At 43.0% G+C, this 18,671-nt stretch overlaps 6 protein-coding genes across 6 annotated transcripts; 4 read left to right on the top strand and 2 right to left on the bottom strand.

Annotated features, from left to right (window-relative positions):
• Positions 1 to 456: 456 nt before the first annotated feature.
• N7495_004914 (SGNH hydrolase) lies at positions 457 to 1,603 on the top strand (the record flags this gene model as incomplete). The annotated part of the gene is made up of 3 exons (XM_057207565.1): positions 457 to 776; positions 1,015 to 1,280; positions 1,341 to 1,603. The coding sequence occupies 3 exons, from the start codon at positions 457 to 459 to the stop codon at positions 1,601 to 1,603; spliced, it is 849 nt and encodes a 282-aa protein (XP_057061339.1).
• A 1,685-nt stretch (positions 1,604 to 3,288) lies between these two features.
• On the top strand, positions 3,289 to 4,027 carry N7495_004913 (peroxiredoxin; the record flags this gene model as incomplete). Its single annotated transcript, XM_057207564.1, has 2 exons — positions 3,289 to 3,637; positions 3,705 to 4,027. 2 exons carry the CDS (start codon positions 3,289 to 3,291, stop codon positions 4,025 to 4,027), a joined length of 672 nt encoding a protein of 223 aa, XP_057061338.1.
• A 1,974-nt stretch (positions 4,028 to 6,001) lies between these two features.
• On the bottom strand, positions 6,002 to 7,732 carry N7495_004912 (putative MFS transporter; the record flags this gene model as incomplete). The annotated part of the gene is made up of 5 exons (XM_057207563.1): positions 6,002 to 6,445; positions 6,499 to 6,972; positions 7,027 to 7,105; positions 7,152 to 7,378; positions 7,442 to 7,732. The coding sequence occupies 5 exons, from the start codon at positions 7,730 to 7,732 to the stop codon at positions 6,002 to 6,004; spliced, it is 1,515 nt and encodes a 504-aa protein (XP_057061337.1).
• A 994-nt stretch (positions 7,733 to 8,726) lies between these two features.
• On the top strand, positions 8,727 to 10,277 carry N7495_004911 (glycoside hydrolase family 88 protein; the record flags this gene model as incomplete). Its single annotated transcript, XM_057207562.1, has 2 exons — positions 8,727 to 8,940; positions 8,986 to 10,277. The coding sequence occupies 2 exons, from the start codon at positions 8,727 to 8,729 to the stop codon at positions 10,275 to 10,277; spliced, it is 1,506 nt and encodes a 501-aa protein (XP_057061336.1).
• A 119-nt stretch (positions 10,278 to 10,396) lies between these two features.
• Positions 10,397 to 12,916, bottom strand: N7495_004910 (uncharacterized protein; the record flags this gene model as incomplete). The annotated part of the gene is made up of 3 exons (XM_057207561.1): positions 10,397 to 11,396; positions 11,452 to 12,023; positions 12,074 to 12,916. The coding sequence occupies 3 exons, from the start codon at positions 12,914 to 12,916 to the stop codon at positions 10,397 to 10,399; spliced, it is 2,415 nt and encodes an 804-aa protein (XP_057061335.1).
• Positions 12,917 to 16,780: 3,864 nt separating this feature from the next.
• On the top strand, positions 16,781 to 17,345 carry N7495_004909 (hydrophobin family protein; the record flags this gene model as incomplete). Its single annotated transcript, XM_057207560.1, has 3 exons — positions 16,781 to 17,093; positions 17,147 to 17,235; positions 17,289 to 17,345. 3 exons carry the CDS (start codon positions 16,781 to 16,783, stop codon positions 17,343 to 17,345), a joined length of 459 nt encoding a protein of 152 aa, XP_057061334.1.
• Between the last annotated feature and the right edge of the window lie 1,326 nt (positions 17,346 to 18,671).

Below are 18,671 nucleotides of genomic sequence, written 5' to 3'. Positions count from 1 at the left end.
TTTTCTATGACTTAAGGTTGTAATTGTAGTATCTAAGGATGCTGTGCACATCGTTGATTATGTGTAAGGCTGAAACCCTGGAAGTAATTATAGAAAATTTACATGCCCGAGTGGGCTCTGCAGTGGAGCAGGAGGATTGATTCCACAAGTTCCACATTTTTTCCACATAAGTTCATGGTTGGCAAGGCTTTCTTTTCCACTTTTGAGGTCTCACGAGCCCCGACTGGGGGTTTTTTTTGCAACTGAAGGCTTACCTAAGTATATTCACTCCTTGGGCTAATTATTTGACGTTTGATTTTGATTAATACTATAAGCACTACTTAGGTAAACCCTTCTTTCGGGCTTCCGGATCCAGTCTTCGGCCCCAAAATTTTGATGTATAAAATTGTAGAGTTTTCTCAAATAGTTCTTCAATTTATTCATTGAGTTCCTGCTCCTACTACCCAGGTGTCAGCAATGACGGCTCAAAACTCCAAGATTGTGACATATCTACTTACAGTCTTTGTATTATTGCATGCGGTTCATGGGAGTGTTATTGATCGCCGTACACAGTATACATTAAACAAGAATGCCATTACCTGGAACAAAAACTGCGATGCAGCTAATCCCAAAAACAAACAAGAAACGAAACGCGCAGCCGTGGAGCGAGCTTGGGTCGGTGCACTTGAGCTAAGTAGCACGGCGTGGAACCGATTCAACACAGTGACATGGCCAAGGATAAAACAGACCCAACTGACAGAAGATGCACAACAATACATATATTTGCATGATCCAGGGTGTGTACCAGGTCTATCAAGCTCTCCAGATGTCCTTTATCTCTTTCTCTCTCTCTCTCTCTCTCTCTCTCTCTCTCTCTCTCTCTCTCTCTCTTAATCATCTTATGATAGGCCTCGTCTCTGACTGTGTACGATGAATCGATAGATATGTTCAATTCTTTGCGCTTGATTCCTCTGAAAAGGGCAGAAGCAGAATCCAGACCATATTACATCAACTTGTGCTTCGAGGAAATGCTAGTCCAGGAAAAAATGGCCGCCCCAAGGACGCCGAACTTGAGATCAGCTGCGCAGATACATGGGAAGAAGAAGATGGAAGTGACGCTTGCATGAATAGTGCTGGAACTGGTTCTGTCGCTTGGACAGATTCAGACTCCGACGAAGAAACCAGCACTATTAATTTCTGTCCATCTTTCTGGGCCCAGCCGAGGTTCGATAAATTGAAATCAGAGAGTGCTGCAAAGATTCAGAGTCGGTACCAAGATATGGACTATATGGGCACAGACGGTATGAGAAGCCTCAAACGCTAAACAAATTTTGAAAGATCATTCGGACTGACCATGTTAGCATTGGTTGTCATTCATGAGCTTACCCATCTTTGGTGGATCGGGCCCACCAACGCGGAGGTTGACGAAGTGTATGGATTCGTGCAGGGTACGGAGCTGGCATGGAACTGTGGTATGCCTGAACCCAACAACGAAGAGGTTGTTGAAAATGCGGATACTTATGCATTCTACGCTGAGTATGGGTACTGGAGAGCGAAAGGTATCGATAATCTCTGGCCCAAATCTACAGGGGATCCGGTGTATATCCCAGTCGAGAACTATTAGAAAGTCCTGGAGATGAAGAAAACACTTTGATCTGAGACCACAGACTGTATTCGCAGGAAGTTCAATCCTACTGTAACGGAGCCGATAGTTGTTGTTTGGCACATGGCACATGTGTACTGTACTCTTCACTTGACAGAGAGCTCTCCCTGGAAATCCATCCTTTTCTTTATTAGTTAAGGACGCTGTTGCATTGATCCCGTAACACCTACCTTTTGAAAGACTGTGATAACACATGATAAATGTTCATCTTATTCAAACTATGCCAAATTTCGAAGGCCTTGACATGGAACAAACCCATGGATCATACCACGATGTCATTCGTTATATGGAACTGTTTGAAACCTAATATATAGCCATATAACTGATTCATTGGCTTTTTAATAGATTTAGTAGTGGAAACAGGTGATACGTGAGTTTGAAATACAAGTATTGAGAATCCCGGGTTCTGCCCGTACTGACCGTCTCCAATACCATATGAACTTTCTTTCCTTTTGAATCTGTGTGCGAGATGGTGGGAATCATATTTCCCACCAATTTTCTGATCCCCAGAAGATTTTTGTGCAGGAATCTTACGATTTCGAGACTGTGTTCCCCCTATTCTGAGTTTCCTTCGATCGTTAACAGGAATTTCTGACTTGTCAACTTAGCGCTACAGGTCAGCCGCTACTCCACTTACTTTTTCTGAGTATCCCCTCTAGGGATTACTGTGGCGCATTCTCTTGTGCCATGGTATCCAGTAAGGAGGAAGGTCACAGCTTTTAATCTGGTTTGAAATTATATATGAATCATTGAATTTGACTATGAAAATGCCATTAAAATCATATTCATAGGTTGTGGCTAATAAACCGGGATATGAAGATAGAGAAGTAGAATCTTTGCATTTGGGTGCTCCTTCGCATGTTTAGTGCGGGTCCGAGATAATTGGTACTTATGAAAGGATCGGTTAGGATGGGTATGATAATTACCCGGTAGATAGACTATCAATTCCAAGTCTACAACTCATATTATCAGCATATCCTAGATTTTGGTCACTTTGGATAACAAGTTCAGGATTATGGAATGAGATATGCATCTATTGTGGGGTTGAGTCAAATCAAAAAGCGTTCTACCAGCCACTGTGGCGTAAAACGTGGTTGCCAAAGACATGAAATCTGGACCATGGAAATGTATCCGATTACGCCATTTCAAGGAGCCCCTTGTTCAAATCACCCCTGTAGTTGGCTTGCTACTTAGTGGAGTATTGTGCCTTGTCAGCAAATTTCTGGGCGGACTTGATTTATACTTGTCAATGGCCTTCTCGATGGCATTAACACACTCCTCAGGAGTTTGGGATTGAAGAAGTACAATAATGTGGTGGAGCGTCTTTCAGAAATAGCTATGGAGCCTGGGCTGAACTTTCTGTGAGCCCTGTTGGTTAATACAGTTGAATCGAGATGAAGACTGTTGATATGTGCGGGGTTCACCTTCCAGCCCCACTTTTATTTATATCATGTCAACCAGTTAAAGAAGTGCTGCATTCCAAGATTGCGACACGCCCAACCTCTCCTTCTTTTTAATTCGTGTTTTGCGCTCTTCACGATCCGATTCCACTTCAGCGTAGCGTGTCTTATTTTAAAAGGCTTGCGCCCTTTCTTCTATCTTATCCTTCACGCGTCTCATTTTCGTCAATATCCTTTCTGAGCGATATGGCTGTGCTACGCAAGCGCAAGACTCCTCCTCCCGCGCCTGAGCCAAAACAGAAAAAAGAACGTAAGACCAAGGTCACAAAGGCTACCGTTGTCAACACATCTGCAAAAGATGAACCTGTTCCAGAACCAGTAGCCGAATCCTCTACTGTCGCACCTGCCGAGGAGGATAAGCCTACAGCGAAGACAACGACTACGCCTCCCAAAACTGGGGATAAGGTCGATTTTGATGGATTTGGTGGCGAGGTTGAAACGAATGATGGAAAAAAGGTGTCACTCAAGTCACTTGTGGAGGAAAGTGAGGCTGGAGTTGTGCTGTTCACCTACCCCAAAGCCTCTACTCCTGGATGTAAGCTGGATCTTTTGAAAACGAGGCTTTCACTGAAAGATGATTGGGCTGACATACTTCTATCAAGGCACTACCCAGGTTTGCTTATTCCGTGACAGTTACGACTCTCTTACTGCCACTGGTTTGTCTATCTATGGTCTCAGTACCGATAGCACCAAGGCGAACACAACCTTTCAGACCAAACAATCCCTGCCTTATCCCCTTTTGTGCGATCCCTCCGCATCGTTGATTACCGCTATCGGACTCAAAAAGACCCCGAAAGGAACACAGCGAGGTGTATTCGTCGTGAAGAAGGATGGAGAGGTTCTTGCTGCTGAACCGGGCGGCCCAGCCGCTACTGTTGAAGTTGTCAAGAGGTTAGTCGCCGAGACAGGAGGCTCTGAGGAGTAGTTGAGCAGCTTTAGAAAATGACAAGAATGAAACGACAATGGGCGGGCTTGACCACTGCCAGACACTCATCCTGCATATTCACCGTTAGCCCAAAATACAAAATACAATACTTTATCAATGTACAACTTAACACAACTGAACAGCAATACGCTGACAGACACCCTCAAATTTGGCGAGATATCTTCCTAGGTTTCTTCATTATAATGTTTCAAACTTGCTTCTAACCTCTAGCCCCACTTTTTACTGCAGTTTGCATGTGAGCTTATTCGGGACATATTCCGCATGGCATCCTCTGAATCGACAGCCAACGCTAAGCATAAAGTCTTTGCAAGCATCGCATAGGAAATACTGTATTTTTAGTATTCCCAGGTTTCCATTCCTCTCTACCTATATAAATCCATCATTGTACTTTTCAGAACTAATTGACGTACTGCTGCTCTGAAATGTGCATATTAATGGTGCCAAAGGCTACACCAGTAATGCTGTTGTTATCCACACCTTCGCTCATGCCAGTTGAGTCTCCTATAGGGTAGCCCATTCCAAGATTCAGAAATGAGAATCAGTGTTCTTGACTGCTGAAGAAATTTTGTCGCTCATTTGGACCATTGATGGTGTTGCATCTCGTAGGTTTATCCGTAAGACCTTTCCATCAATATTATATCTGAGAACACCGAAGATCATGTCCCTCCTAAAAAAATGATGTCCGGTTACTGCGAACCTTGTCCGATTAAACTATAGCAAACGGTGTGGACCCTGTGGTAATTTTCTCCCCGGGCTGTAAAGACTACGGGCCTATGAGGCAGGCCTGGCTGTCTCACACTCTAGGGCTGAAGAAAAATCTCTCAATGCTACGCGGACTATTCTCAAATAATGCAACTATTACAAGAAGATATTCCAAAGATCATAACGATGTCTTCTCGTGCCGGTGCGCCCGATAAACATATTGCCAGTCAAAAAAACCACCTTATAAATGCTATAAAAGCTGACCTGTAATTCATTACATATTTTTACTTGACCTAGTCTCTTGATTGTCTTGAATCCGGGCATATCATTGGTCTGAGCAAAAAGTATTCAACTTTATCCTCTCAATTCTGAATCAAAATGCCTTGGATCTTTTTGAATCCGTTTTGCTGATAATCACTGTTATCAATTGAAAATTAGACGAACTTCTTTTCTGACAAGAGAATAAAATGAAGGGTCTGAGTTGCTCGTTGGAAATTTTAATCACACCTTTAACTATTACCTTCAGATTTAGACATGCCTAAGTGAAAATAGGATTTGGGATTTGGGATTTGCGATATCCTACCCTAATTCACAGATCTAAGAAAACGGTAGATGGCAGGAAGGTCAAAATTTGCTTTGAGAGTGATTTAGATGCGGATAATGCAAAGGTTCCAAGGTTATTAAACTGACTATGTATGTACTATATGTATCAGAATCAATTTCTGCCATAAAATACACACAAGAAGAGACATAAAGCAAGATTAACACTAACTTTCAGAATATTATGGCATTCGAGGCTACACCTCTAGGATTTCAAATCTGAAAGAGGGCGGTTCCTTAGCCGAGTCACGATAGGTGTTCCCCTCGAAGCTCAACGTACGGAGTAGAGAAGATCAGAAAGTCTAAAATATGATGAAAGCCAGATGATCTTCTAATATGCTAGAGATCTGGGGAAGTAACTAGTTAACTAACAATAGGCGGATTATCGATGCGGTAGAGAATGATAATTGTTTTAGCAATAACTTCCCAAAACCGTTAAATTCATTATATATAGCTTGGAAAATACGGAAAATTGAAGGGATTAACCAACTATCTAAGCAACAGATTACGCCAGCTGGAATATGTACCCTTCATCGAGAACGTTTTTCTAATTTGTTGAATTCAAGTTACAAAGATTAATCACTGTAATAGATTAAGATTGCTCAAGATTTCATGCAATATAACATTGCTACTGTTTTTCTTTCGACTCAGCTAGTAAACATAACGAAAATTTGGATTTTCACGATCAGTGAGATCCTCGAAAGCCAGGTCATGAGTGACTTGAGTCGTTACAGACTCTTTTGAACGGTTCCTGGACATGATAATCACACGAGTCAATATCACTAGAAAAAAGTAAACAATATAAATAACAAGATGCGCCAAAAAGCCATGTAAATAGCGAGGAGCATCTTGGTTTTGAAAAATCTGAGGCGCAATCAGGTTGCCGACAGCCCAACCAATAAAGAGCATCGCCATTGTGCAACTCTTTTTCGACTGTCCAGCAACATTGCGAGTTATGAGTGAAATGATCATGTTGCCTTCTGCAAGGAAGAACTGAGTGCAGTAGAAGGCGATCAACATTCCGCCCGCGTTGTATGGTGTTGGGGTGACGACCATAATGATGATTGTGCCGACAATTGGTGGGATTACCCATAGCTATGTCCGGTTAACTACCAAAATGATATAAATACCTTGGATACAGTACTCACAATCATGACCAAACAGGTTTGTTGGAACCGTTGCGATGCCCAAGCGGATCCAACCATGACAATAATTGTCCAAGCTCCTTGAGCAATATTGAGGAGATCAGTTTGAAGAAGCGAGAACCCAAATTCTTCAATGATGAGGTTAGAGAATACTCCCAAGCCTCCAATAACCAAGTTAGCAACAAAAATGAGTATCACTAAGCACCAAACCAGAGGATCCTGGATCGCCTCGAGCACTTGGTACCTCTTGAATTCTTTGTTTTCAATGCCAGTCTCGTTGTTTCGTACACGCTCTATCATCAGCAGTTTGTCTTCTTCAGGGAAGCATTTTGCTGATAATGGACTATCTGGAAGGAATATGCCAATAAATACGGACCAAACACATGTGAAAATACCGAGAACAAGGAACAAAAGTTGCCAACTCTTGATCGATCCGTCTGTATAATGAGAGACACCGAAAGCTAGGAGACCGCCAACCTAGGCTGGTTAATATGTGTGTTGCAGAAAGAGAAGAACAGTATGAAGACTGACAATTAACTGAACCCCAGTCATACAATACCAAATCGAGTTCAAGACGGATTGTTCTTCTCTCTTGTACCACATTGCCGTCCTTTTTGAAAATAAGTAAGGAATCACCAAAAAGGCTGCCAACTTACACTAGCATCATGGCGGGCTGAACACAGCTTTCAAAAAATCCTAATAAAAAGCGCACCGCCATTAAGGACCCAAATTTAGTCGATGCAGCTGAGCATGATACTACTGCGCCCCATATGAAAACATTAATAGCCAAGGTTTTGGCCACAGGAAACTTTTGTAGAATCAAATTTTGCGGATATTCGCCGACGAGAATACCAATGTAGAGGATTGTTCCTAGCAATGAATACTAAAATGGGTAGATGAGCAACTTGGAAAAGAAATGATCGTGCATCTTGAATTACCGACTCACCTGTTGGCCTACCAGGTGGGCATCTTGCTTGATCCCCATAATCGAGGCATAATTCAAGATCCCTTTATCCAAAGACTGACAAAAGTAAGTTATCACCTGGATAACAAGGACTCGACGAGTGATCTTCCAAAAAAGCCTTCGATCTGTGGCGGCGTCGATTTGGACTACAGAGTCATTCATATAGGGATCTATTTTCTCCTTCACTTCGAAGTTCCTGACTGTCGCATCTACGTCGGAATGCATCTCCTCATGATCAACGGTCGCTACCATCCCGCTTTCTTTCGAGGTCATAATTCGTAACAAGTTAGCGAAATTTATATCGAACTTCGACTGTCGTGTGAGTTTAAGCCAATACTGGAAGTGGCTCTTTCTTATACCATCAGCTTTTTAGCCCGGAACATCTCGTGGGTTAATTAAGATCTTTTGCTTCCCCAGAACGCACTGACGGTGTCATCCAGTGATGCTACGGACGATATACCGGCAATTTTCCCGTCACCCAATGAGCTGAAACGATACCGATGCAGAATTTTATTGGCTTGAGCATTTGTTTTACTTTTCCAGACATATGAAATCCAAGTCACGCACTATCTTTTCCTTTGTGTGATATTGGAAACGTCCCTCCTTGGACCTATCGGATCTCTTCCATTATTTCTCCAGCTCACCGTTAGGATGTTTGATTTAGTTCTAGGTTAGAAACTGCTGTTCGTCTTGAAAGTTGAGAATTGAATGGAGTGAAAAATGGATATTGGAGTTTATTTCCGTCTTCCACAGTTTTGAAGTTCGATTGTTTGAAGTTCGATTATTTGAAGTTCTATTATTTGAAGTTTGGAACTTTCAGTGTTGGAAGGATCTAATCAAGGGCGAATACCGAAATGTAAATGAACTTTTGAGAATATTCCAATTAGTGCGCTTGAATTCGACATCCCAAATACTGCGGATTTGACTTCCTAAGATCCAATGTTTGGAACAACCGAGATCTACATACTCAGATAAATTACCCTTCAGTACGCTACACGAGACCCGTCACCCAAATGAGCTATTTTTCCAAATTAATGCTTATTATCACAGTATGGGGAATGACATAGTACATATCAGCGATTGGTGGATTATTAATCCTATTTCAAGGATGTTGTTAAATCCCTATCGCGGGCGAAGTGCCGGCAAATGCTCCGGCGTCCTGTGATCAAAGAGCGGTGATCACTGATGCTGTGAGACGCGTTGGAAGTATTAAGTAGGCCTATGAGTATCTATGATGAAAAAAAATATTTTTACATCATTTTTGAGAATGCCTTTAGATACTTTACCAGTGAAACCCACTCTGGCATTCGATCAGAAACCAAGCTTCAAGCCAACTAAAGCCAGAGAACAGAACATCAGCGGCATCAACGGTTCTAGAAACACAATTACAGCTTTGTCTGAACAAATAATTGAGGCTCTATTTGCTGAGTCCGTTGAGGCCAAAATATGGAGCGTCGCTGCCCGCGCATTGGGAAGCGTAAGTATACCCTAGGAAAACATAAAGCCTGTAAGGCATTGATGCTGAGTAATGGTCAAATTTCAGGCCAAACCCCCAGTGCTTTATCCCGAGTACACCAACCAAGATGGGACATACATCTACCGAAAACTGGATTTCTGGACATCAGGGTTTTTCCCAGGGTCTATTTACCTTTTACTAGAGCGCTCGATTCGTTACAACGAAAATACATCATACCTCAGTCTTGGTTTTCGAACAAGACCTCACCAACTTCAACTGGAGTATCTCAGCCGTTGGTGGACTGCCAATTTGCACCAAAATGCGTTGAAGCGGGACACACATGATTTGGGCTTCATGATAGCTCCGTGGGCTATGAAGGCCTGGGAGCTACAGCGGGACCCAGCTGCGTTCAACACCTTGATCATGGCCGCGCACTCCCTTGCAAGTCGTTTCAGTGCGACCACACGGTGCTTGCGCAGCTGGGACGTTTGCATCACGAAAAAATACGAATTCAAAGACCCATCTTTGGATTATCTGTTCATCGTTGATAACATGTTGAACTTAGATCTCCTTTTTTGGGCAGCAAGGGAAACCTCAAATAGCACGCTATATGAGATTGCGAGATCGCATGCGTGCATGACACAGAAACATCATGTCCGCGAAGACTATAGTACATTCCATGTAGTGAACCTTGATCCGGAGACTGGTCATGTCAAGTCCAAATTTACAAATCAGGGCTATGATGATGATAGTTGCTGGGCTCGAGGACAGGCGTGGGGGATCTTGGGGTTCATGCAAACATATCAGTGGACGAAGGAAGAGACATTTTTGAACACGGCCAGGAACCTAGCGAGCTATTTCGTTGCGCAATTACCTTCAGACGGTGTGCCATACTGGGATTTAACGGCCCCAGTCACCGAAAAAAGTCCACGAGATACATCTGCCGCCATGATTGCCGCTTGTGGCTTGTTGCTGATTCATAAAGCACTCATGAATAGCCCAGATGCGGCCTGGTATCTTGAAAAATCGTTGAATCTTGTTGAAGCTGTTGTCAGCAATTTCGTGAGAGAGTCAAATCTTCGTTTTATGACTGCGCATCCCGATTTACCAGTGGCAGTTTATCCAATTAACTCTATTGATGAATTTCACGACGATGGCTTCAATATTCTACAAGTGACAAACCATTCCAAACTAAAATCAACAAACTGCGAGACAATTTTGGATGGAGCGACAATCAACAACTACGAGTTTGCGCCGAGAAAGTGGTCAAACCATGGTCTGGTATATGCAGACTATTATTTCTTATTGTTTGGCAACATGATTCTTGAAATGGGATCAAGCGGTCAATTAAACGGTGTTTAAGGGATAGAAGACGAACAAAGCTGTGTTTAGACGCTAGATATGAACTATAATACATTGAAAAATCCATCGAGGGCTTGATTGAAGATTTTGTATTTGTCAGAATCAGAAAACTAGCGCATTCATCCCGTAGATATATTCCTTGGACCTTTGTTCAAGGTTCGGTTCTCAACATGCTCTCCACCATAGCGACTTATTCTCTCGTGAGGACTGGGTGTAAGATGAAAGACATGAGACGGATTTTCATGAGAATTAGTAGTGCAATCCCCAAGTGGAGCAGTATGACCATGGCAATGATTAATTTGTTGCTCATATGACTGTATCCCTAGCGGTGATAGCGCTTGATAATCACCTGATTGTGTATATAGTGAGAGTGAGTCTGATTGGGAAAAAACAGGAAAGTCAAGACTAAAGGCTGGCGGGAGCGGTGGGAAAGCCAGACTGAATGGATCTTTTTCGTAGGTTTCTTGAAGTTGGTGTTTGCTTATGGCACGGGGATGTGCAATTGGTGTTCTTGACTGGAGAAGGATATTCCTTGGTGGTAATGTACCGATGGAAAGTCCATGCGTGTCCTGCTCCCCATATTGATCTGAGTAAACCGTCTGCCTAATATCGAGGCTTGGGCCAGGAGCAGCAGCCGAGGTATCGTGAGCCTCGATAAGCCTCTTGGCGAAAATTGAGGCGATGTTGTCGTCAGCGGAAATTGCGGTCTCCTTAAACCCGGTCCATCGCCTGGAGATCTCGAGAAGACTAGAAATTAGATCATTGAAGGCTGAAGGAACAATGACTTGATAATATCTTGCATGGGCTAGAATCACTCTTCCAGCGATGAAGAGGCAGAAAGAAAATTGAGGGTTGGTGAAGATAGAAGAGAATGCCAGAAACTGCTGTCCAATGGTGGCGATCTCGGAAGCTGCCTCCAAACACGTTTCTGCTGATGAAGTAGACGGCAATTTTATTGAGCATGTCTGCCAATGAGATGGTGGATAAGCAATTCCTTGATGTAGTAAGATAACGGCGGTGTTGTGTGTGATATGCGCCAATGTCAGATTGGGATCCATGAAACCGTCAGAATTAAGCACAGATGCCTCTTGCCATTTCGGAGGCAGAAACAATTTCCACCTAGACAATATCAGGACGTGTTAATTGCGTAAGTCGAAATAATGAAAATACTTACTGAATGAGCCGCAGATCAAGTTCTTTGAATTTCATCAACCAAATTCTAGCTTTTTCAGTGTCCGTAACCTTAATCGCATGATGAAGGAAGAATTTTGTCACCAGGGCGAGGGACTCGGTGGCTTCGATATTATAAGCAAAACCGCCGATAGAGTCCTCTGCATCCGAGTTTATCAACCCTCGACTGTCTGAAAGAAGCGAACTAGTTGACTCAGTATCCTTTGAGTCCGAGATTCCAAAAAATGGAGCTTGAACTTCTCTCTGGTTTGCCCAGATGCTTCCCTCACACGGAAGACGACGCTTCACATCAGTCATATTTAGACTCATCTTCCAGCCTGTGGATACACTGCAAAATCTATCCATTAAGAAAACTGTCCAGAACACCCGCCGGCGCTCCTCGGCTTCACTCCAAGAGCTTGATGGCGTCAAAAATACCATACGCTGTATGAGAATCTCACCAGAATTTTTTGTATTGTACAGTTCATCTTCTTCAATGCTTAGTTGCAATTGCTCAACCGTGCCAACCATACTTCCGACCATTGACCATGATGAAGGTCCACGCCCACAGGCGATCTGTAGAGGTGTTATCATTAGCTTTAAAAAAAATAGACTAGGCAGCTCACAGTATCAAACGCAATAATCACCAGAGCCTGCAAGTTTTCTATCGAAAATGTCTCCATACCATCCAAGATGGCCTTCTGTCGGCTTTTCTTAGCAATATCTACTTTTCTGGCCTCGTCGCCTAGGCTCTCACTTTGAGAAAATCGTGCGCAGACAGCAATGACGGCGTGAAGTATACAATGAATCCCCCGGCTTTCATCTAGAGATTTCACACAGGTCCGGAATCTTTCCTCATCAAGCATCGGTATCCATGGGTGGATGTTGAGGAAGTAAAAGTCCACTAGTTCTGTGACAACCTCGGTTGATATAAAATCACCGTCGATATTCATTCGTCCAGCGGATACATTAGCTGACTCGCAGCGTCGTCGCTTTGCGGGACGTGAGCCTACCCCGGCATTCGTGTCGACTCGGCTCTCGTTACTGTGACTTGAGGGCGAAGACGCACGAATTAAAGCACATTGAAGCTCATCTCGCCGCCGAGCCAAGCTTGTGATATCAGTTGGTCGCTCTTGGCTAGACTCGGAGAGGGAGCCTTTTGGATAAAATGTCTTCCATATATGTTGCCAAAGCATTTCCTGACCGAGAAACATGTTTTCTAGTGTTTCAATTCGCCGGTAAAGTTGGTCTACTGCGCCAGCACGAAGGCCGGGTTTCATTCGCCGCTCATCGTATACACAGTCAGTATTAAAGCGAATGCATTCTGAACATGGCTGAGCCCGACTGCAGCGAGCCTTTTTCTTTCGGCAAGACTGACATGCGGGGACATCCTCGTGAGATTTTGATGTATCATGTGCTTCTTGGTGATCGGTACCAACGCCATTTATATGGCTATTCTTAGAAGGCATGGATTAAATCTGAATAAGAACTTCCTTTCTTCAAGAAATGAGGATGGTGTAGAAAAACTTCCAAGAACTACCAGGGTATCTGGATTTCCGAGAATTAGAGAAGGCAGAAACCCCGCAGCCCACGTGGCATGAAATTTACCCCGCGTGTCAAAAGTACGTACACGTAGTAGATTGCCGAGCGTAACCAATTACTGGGTAACCTGATAAAGATCATTGATGCAAAGATTTACAGTCCTTCTCCAAATTATACCTCTTTCTTAGTCGGACTGAGCTGATATTTGACTCCCGTCGTGTCCTATAGCGCATAGAGCTGATCATAGCCTGCGGTGGAGATATGCGCGGCGCTAGAATCAATCATTATTCTGAAGAATTTGCTCGTCTTAGTCGGGTAGTCATCATGGCCTCGGCAACGTTTTGGGATTTAATCTTAGTTTCTTCTTCTTCTGGGGTCAAAAAGTGGATAAATGCGGCATCCATAAGCTCGTCTGTCGCAGTCTAGGTATCTTGAATCATCATATTACTAAGGTCTGCAATGAATGCTCCTCCGTTATCCTCATTAGATTCGGTATCTCCTGCATTGATGATAAGTGCTTCGAAGTCTGGCTCATCGTTGTCTCCTTCATATTCTGTGATGCATAGTGTTACGGGATGAATGCAGGAATTTGTACGCTGTAAAGATCCGATTAGTAAACAAGAAGAATTAACTAAGGGAGGGAAAGGGGTCCTGGGGACCGGGTGTTCTTGTAGCTCGTTCGGCTCCGCACAGATGCCAGGAGCGCAGTCTCTCCAGAGACTGAGCATTTCATCGGGTATCAACCCGTTACACATGCTATATAAGGGACTATGAGGCGGGGTTATCTTGTTGCCGTCTTTATCACGAATCAGTAGACATGTGCATGGGTTGGGTATGGGTCAAAATTCATACCCATACCCAACCCATCAGGGGTAAGGTAAACCCATACCCATATGGGTATTTTTGATGCCTTAATGCCTGATTTTCGCCTCAACCTAAACTAAATTAGGGTAATTAGTGCCTTAGTGCCTAATTTTTGCCTCAATCTAGTACTAACTAGGTGACAAATATCACGTGAAATAAAAGTCTTGGCAAAAAGATGGGTTTATGGGCTGGGTGTGGGTTTTACTTCAAACCCATACCCAACCCATATGGGTTTTGGGTAAAATTTCTGACCCATACCCAGCCCATTGTGGGTTGGGTTGGGTTGGGTATGGGTTTACCCAACCCAATGAACATGTCTAAATAGAGTATTGATTGATTGATCTACTAATGCTTCCATTATTTACTAGAGCTTTGGAGGATTGAATTCTATCAACTCTAGCATCAACGTAAAAGGGAACATTTTGCAGTAACTTCTTGACTCTCTCTCTCTCACTCTTGCTCGCAGTTTAGCGGAGGAGTTACTATTTTTCTGAATTATCCGTTTCTTCATATTCGCTCATCGCAGGTGTGATCTTCATATCCCGTATACGCTTCGGCTTCGAATCGCCCTTTATTATAACGGGCTGAAGCCCAGCAATGGATTATGGTTCCCATATCCGAACTATATTGCGGGACTCACGTGACCCCTCAACTCGTCCTCGAACCTCTGACGATTCCTTCATATTTCCTTAAGGACTTCGTACATAGTTTGTGCCTAGCTAGTTCTCGATCTAATAAAAATACTGTCGGTACACCGGTGGGTATAGCAAGGTTGGTGAGAGGCTAACGCCCACTTCTAACACCTATTACAGGAAACGCTTTACGCCCCTATAATATCTGTGTTTCTCTTGAAGTAGTTGTAAAATCTTGTGAAGGGATCGTGCCTGCGTCCACGTCCACCCCACTGAGCCAAAAGACTATAATGATTTCGCTCTCAAGAAATCATACGCAGGTTCTACTTATATAGTGCCACTCTTGATCCTACACTAAACATCATTTGTCAAGGTATTCTTTTAACCTATGACAAATCTGCTTTTTCATTCATGGTGAGGACTAGCTATTTATCCCACAAGTTGCTCTTCTGCCTGAGACGAATATGATCCATCGTCTAGGACAGGTGAAGACGGGGCATCCTGGTTATATGCATATTGCTCAAGGTTGTTGTTTACTCCGAACAGGGATTCGTGATGTGGTCTAAACTAGGGTGTCGTTGTCCGATATCTCAGCAAATACTTTTTAAATCTAACGATAAATAGATATAATATCTCATTGTGTTCTGTTGATACGATGGACTGAAAGTGGTTTTCAATCACGAGTGGAGCCCAGTTTTACTGCAGTAATACTGCAGTAATACTGCAGTAAATCTTTGGCACCTAATTGGTCTTGTCGGTTAATGAATGGGGAACTACTTTAGGCAGTTTTGGAGTGGACTTAAATAACACACCTCTTACAACTCGCAACGATATATTTACAAAGTAGATGTATATGCAAAAGTAAGATGCGTCAGATATTCTGACATGTTCTATTTAAGAAAATTTATTAGAATAGAAATAAGATAAATAATATATAGCATAAACGCGACTAGTCTAACTCGATCGGGTCAATCAAAATTTTAATACAAAAGTTGAATTAAATTAAATAGCTAGAGCATGTGATCTTCAGCTAAGCTCCACTTTAGGGCTACGTACAATTCCTACTCACGCAGATCAGTTAAAAGCTGCCAAGGATCACCCTACAGTTGCTCTAATCTAGCATTTAGGTGGGTTTAGATATATTTATCTTAGGCACGTACTTGAAACTAGTCTATGGTCTAATATCATACTAGGAAAACTAAATATATATATGGTAATTCCATTTTAGGCAAGCTCCGTCTCGGATAAGGAAGCGATTTCAACCGCGCTGAATCAAATAATGAAGAAACACTTTTAGCCAGTGTTGAATGGCCTATATTTGTCTTAACAGGAAAGATACTTGCCCGCCGCACACTGAACTTGAATGTGTTATATTAGCAAAAGAATTTCAAGTAAGATATCTTCTATCCAAAAGGCAGTAGTAGTAAGATGCAGTAATGCTGATGTCCATTCTGCAGCGAAGGCTTCCAAAGATTCTTACGACTAAGGACCGTCGCCCCAAACTCTAGGGCTTTCACTGTGTGTCAGGATTTCTGAACAGAGACTCCAACGGACGTTGAGAATGTTGCACTTGATAGGATTGCCTTCTCAATGTACTACGACTTAGAAAATCTAAATTGGACTACGAAGATCCATATATTGGTATCATTCCAAGCTTATATGCGCCCCCTTACAGCTCACAGAAGGCGAGTGTTACTATCCAGCGGAAAATTTTACATTGACTATTTGCTTAGGAAAGTGGATCCCAATTTTTAGGTAGAGATATCGATAGTTTGAGCTCAATGGCAAATTTTTCTGAATATCCACATGCTTGAAGAGAATCTTGAAACTATGTGATCCTGATTATGGTCTCATGGAAGGATCAGCAAATGATTCCCTCAGCTAATCCCACTCATATGAGGGTATTTCCCTGCTTTGGGCATGACTTTCAATATCTACTAACGCTAACATAACTTCCTTGACGGCATGTAGGGGCTATAGTACTTCTAGGGGCTAAGGGGCTTTTGGTTCTCAGGATTCCAGAAGAGAAAGAGACTTATTAAACCAATCGGGAATTATTTTCTCAAGAGATCTAGGGTTGCTCTTACGTGCTGCATTCTTGTTGCCAAAATAGACGAATATTTTGAAGCTTCAACACGGAAAGCCACTAGGGCACACGAGCCTGAACAGCTGGATTCTTGCTCTTAAAAGGCTTGCCTTTGCTCGTCCTGAAATCTTCTCATCACACGCTTCCATTCTCTCCACCTCTCTCTTCTTTTTTTAAGATCATAATATCTCATCGCCTCTATTTCCAAAATGCAGTTCTCTATCACCGCAATTATTCTTGCCATCTCCACTCTCACCGTCGCTCTCCCTGCTGAAAGTAGCCTCATGGAACAGGGTGATGATGTCAAGTGGAAGGTCCCTAAGGGCTTGACTGTTACTGAAGCCCAAGCTAAATGTGGTGATCAAGCTCAGCTGTCCTGTTGCAATAAGGCCACATACGCTGGCGATACCACCAATGTTAACTCCGGCCTTGGTGGTGGCCTCCTCTCCCATCTGATCGGTACCGGTTCTGGGGCTGAGGGCCTTGGTTTATTCGAGCAGTGCTCTAAACTCGATGCCCAGCGTACGATCCATAATAAATTCCCTTCAATACCCCTTATTTTAACCGTATACCAGTCCCTATCATTGGTATCCGCATCCAGGATCTCCTCGACCAGAACTGTAAGCAGAACGTTGCCTGCTGCGCCAACTCTCCCTCTACTGCCGTAAGTTTTTATGTAATTCATGGCAGTCTTAATTTTACTAATTATAACCGCAGGGCAAGGATCTTATTGGTGCTGGTCTCCCATGCGTTGCCCTTGGCTCCATCCTTTAAGGAATTCAATATTCCCCAATACTGTTTACTCCATTACAAATTTAGGGGTTCACTGATTTACCTTTGCTTATGATTTCTTATTTTTTGTTTAGAGATTGGACTGATTTTGATCTTATTCCTACACATATCTCATTTAATACATACCTCATTTTTGACTGATCTAACCTTGGGTGGTTGCTAAGGTGAACATCACAGCAATATTTTGATTACATCTTATTTACTTTTAGGGCTTGTAAGAGGCTACATGTTTCAATATTTTGAATTTAGCATTGATTGGTGATGATTATGATGATGATATTATATTAACCTGATGTTGCCTAGCTAGAGTTGTAGTGGCAATGCAGGCAGGGGCTTAGTCCGTCCGAAGCCAGAATATGCCCGTACGCTGTGCCCACGCAGTAGAGAATGACTAGACAAAAGAAGTTGGGTGTGTCCACCCGTAGAAATAAAGATGAAGTCCAAAATGAACCCGAAAATAACACTAAAGCCTATAAATTAAATAAAATTTCACTCAAAGAATGCAATCACTACGCAGTATGCAATGCAATATATATCTTGATATCTCCGATATCACTCCTGTGCATCTTCCAAATGTCTATAGTCACTCCCCCTACCCTCTGAGGTTGATACCTCCTCGCTTCCTCCGATCATGTTCATCTGTTCTTGTTGTATCGTGGTCGGTATCTCAGCTACCGCTCACTTTGTTGTTGGATACGCATCGTCTTCAACCCTTGCCCGTTTGCGTCAGTCCCGGTGTGTTGGTTCAGTGTCTTCGTCGAGCTCAGGCTCAACATCACATTGTCGAAACTGCCCAAGAAGACCAGCTGATAACATAATTTAGCGACGTAGCGAGTCGCCTGTTGATGAGACATAATGGCCTCATAATCAGTTGAGTCCTTCAGGTCTGTCCGCCTGACTTTCTCCATGAACTCTCTCCTCTTTTCTGTGTATAGCGAACACTGGAGGAGGACATGCCTCGGCATTTATGAGCTCTCCCCACAGCTGCACTAGTCCGACTCTGCTTCGCTGATCTTGTACAGGAAATGACGCAGACCGATCCGCATCGACCTAATCTGCACCAAAATTGACGTATACGGTTTTGATAATCCCTCGAATAGTTTTGGAATTTTCATGTGCGGCACACCTACTAGCCTCTGGTTTGGTTTCCCGGTATTAGGGTATTAGGGTATTAGGGTATTAGGGTATTAGGGTATTTAGGGTATTAGGGTATTAGGGTATTAGGGTATTAGGGTATTAGGGTATTAGGGTATTAGGGTATTAGGGTATTAGGGTATTAGGGTATTAGGGTATTAGGGTATTAGGGTA

The sequence above is a fragment of the Penicillium taxi genome, assembly GCF_028828555.1.
Source record: "Penicillium taxi strain IBT 34144 chromosome Unknown utg000004l_segment0_segment0, whole genome shotgun sequence".
Taxonomy (NCBI): domain Eukaryota; kingdom Fungi; phylum Ascomycota; class Eurotiomycetes; order Eurotiales; family Aspergillaceae; genus Penicillium; species Penicillium taxi.
Note: the sequence above shows the minus strand (reverse complement) of the source record. Positions and strands in the feature narration are given on the sequence as shown.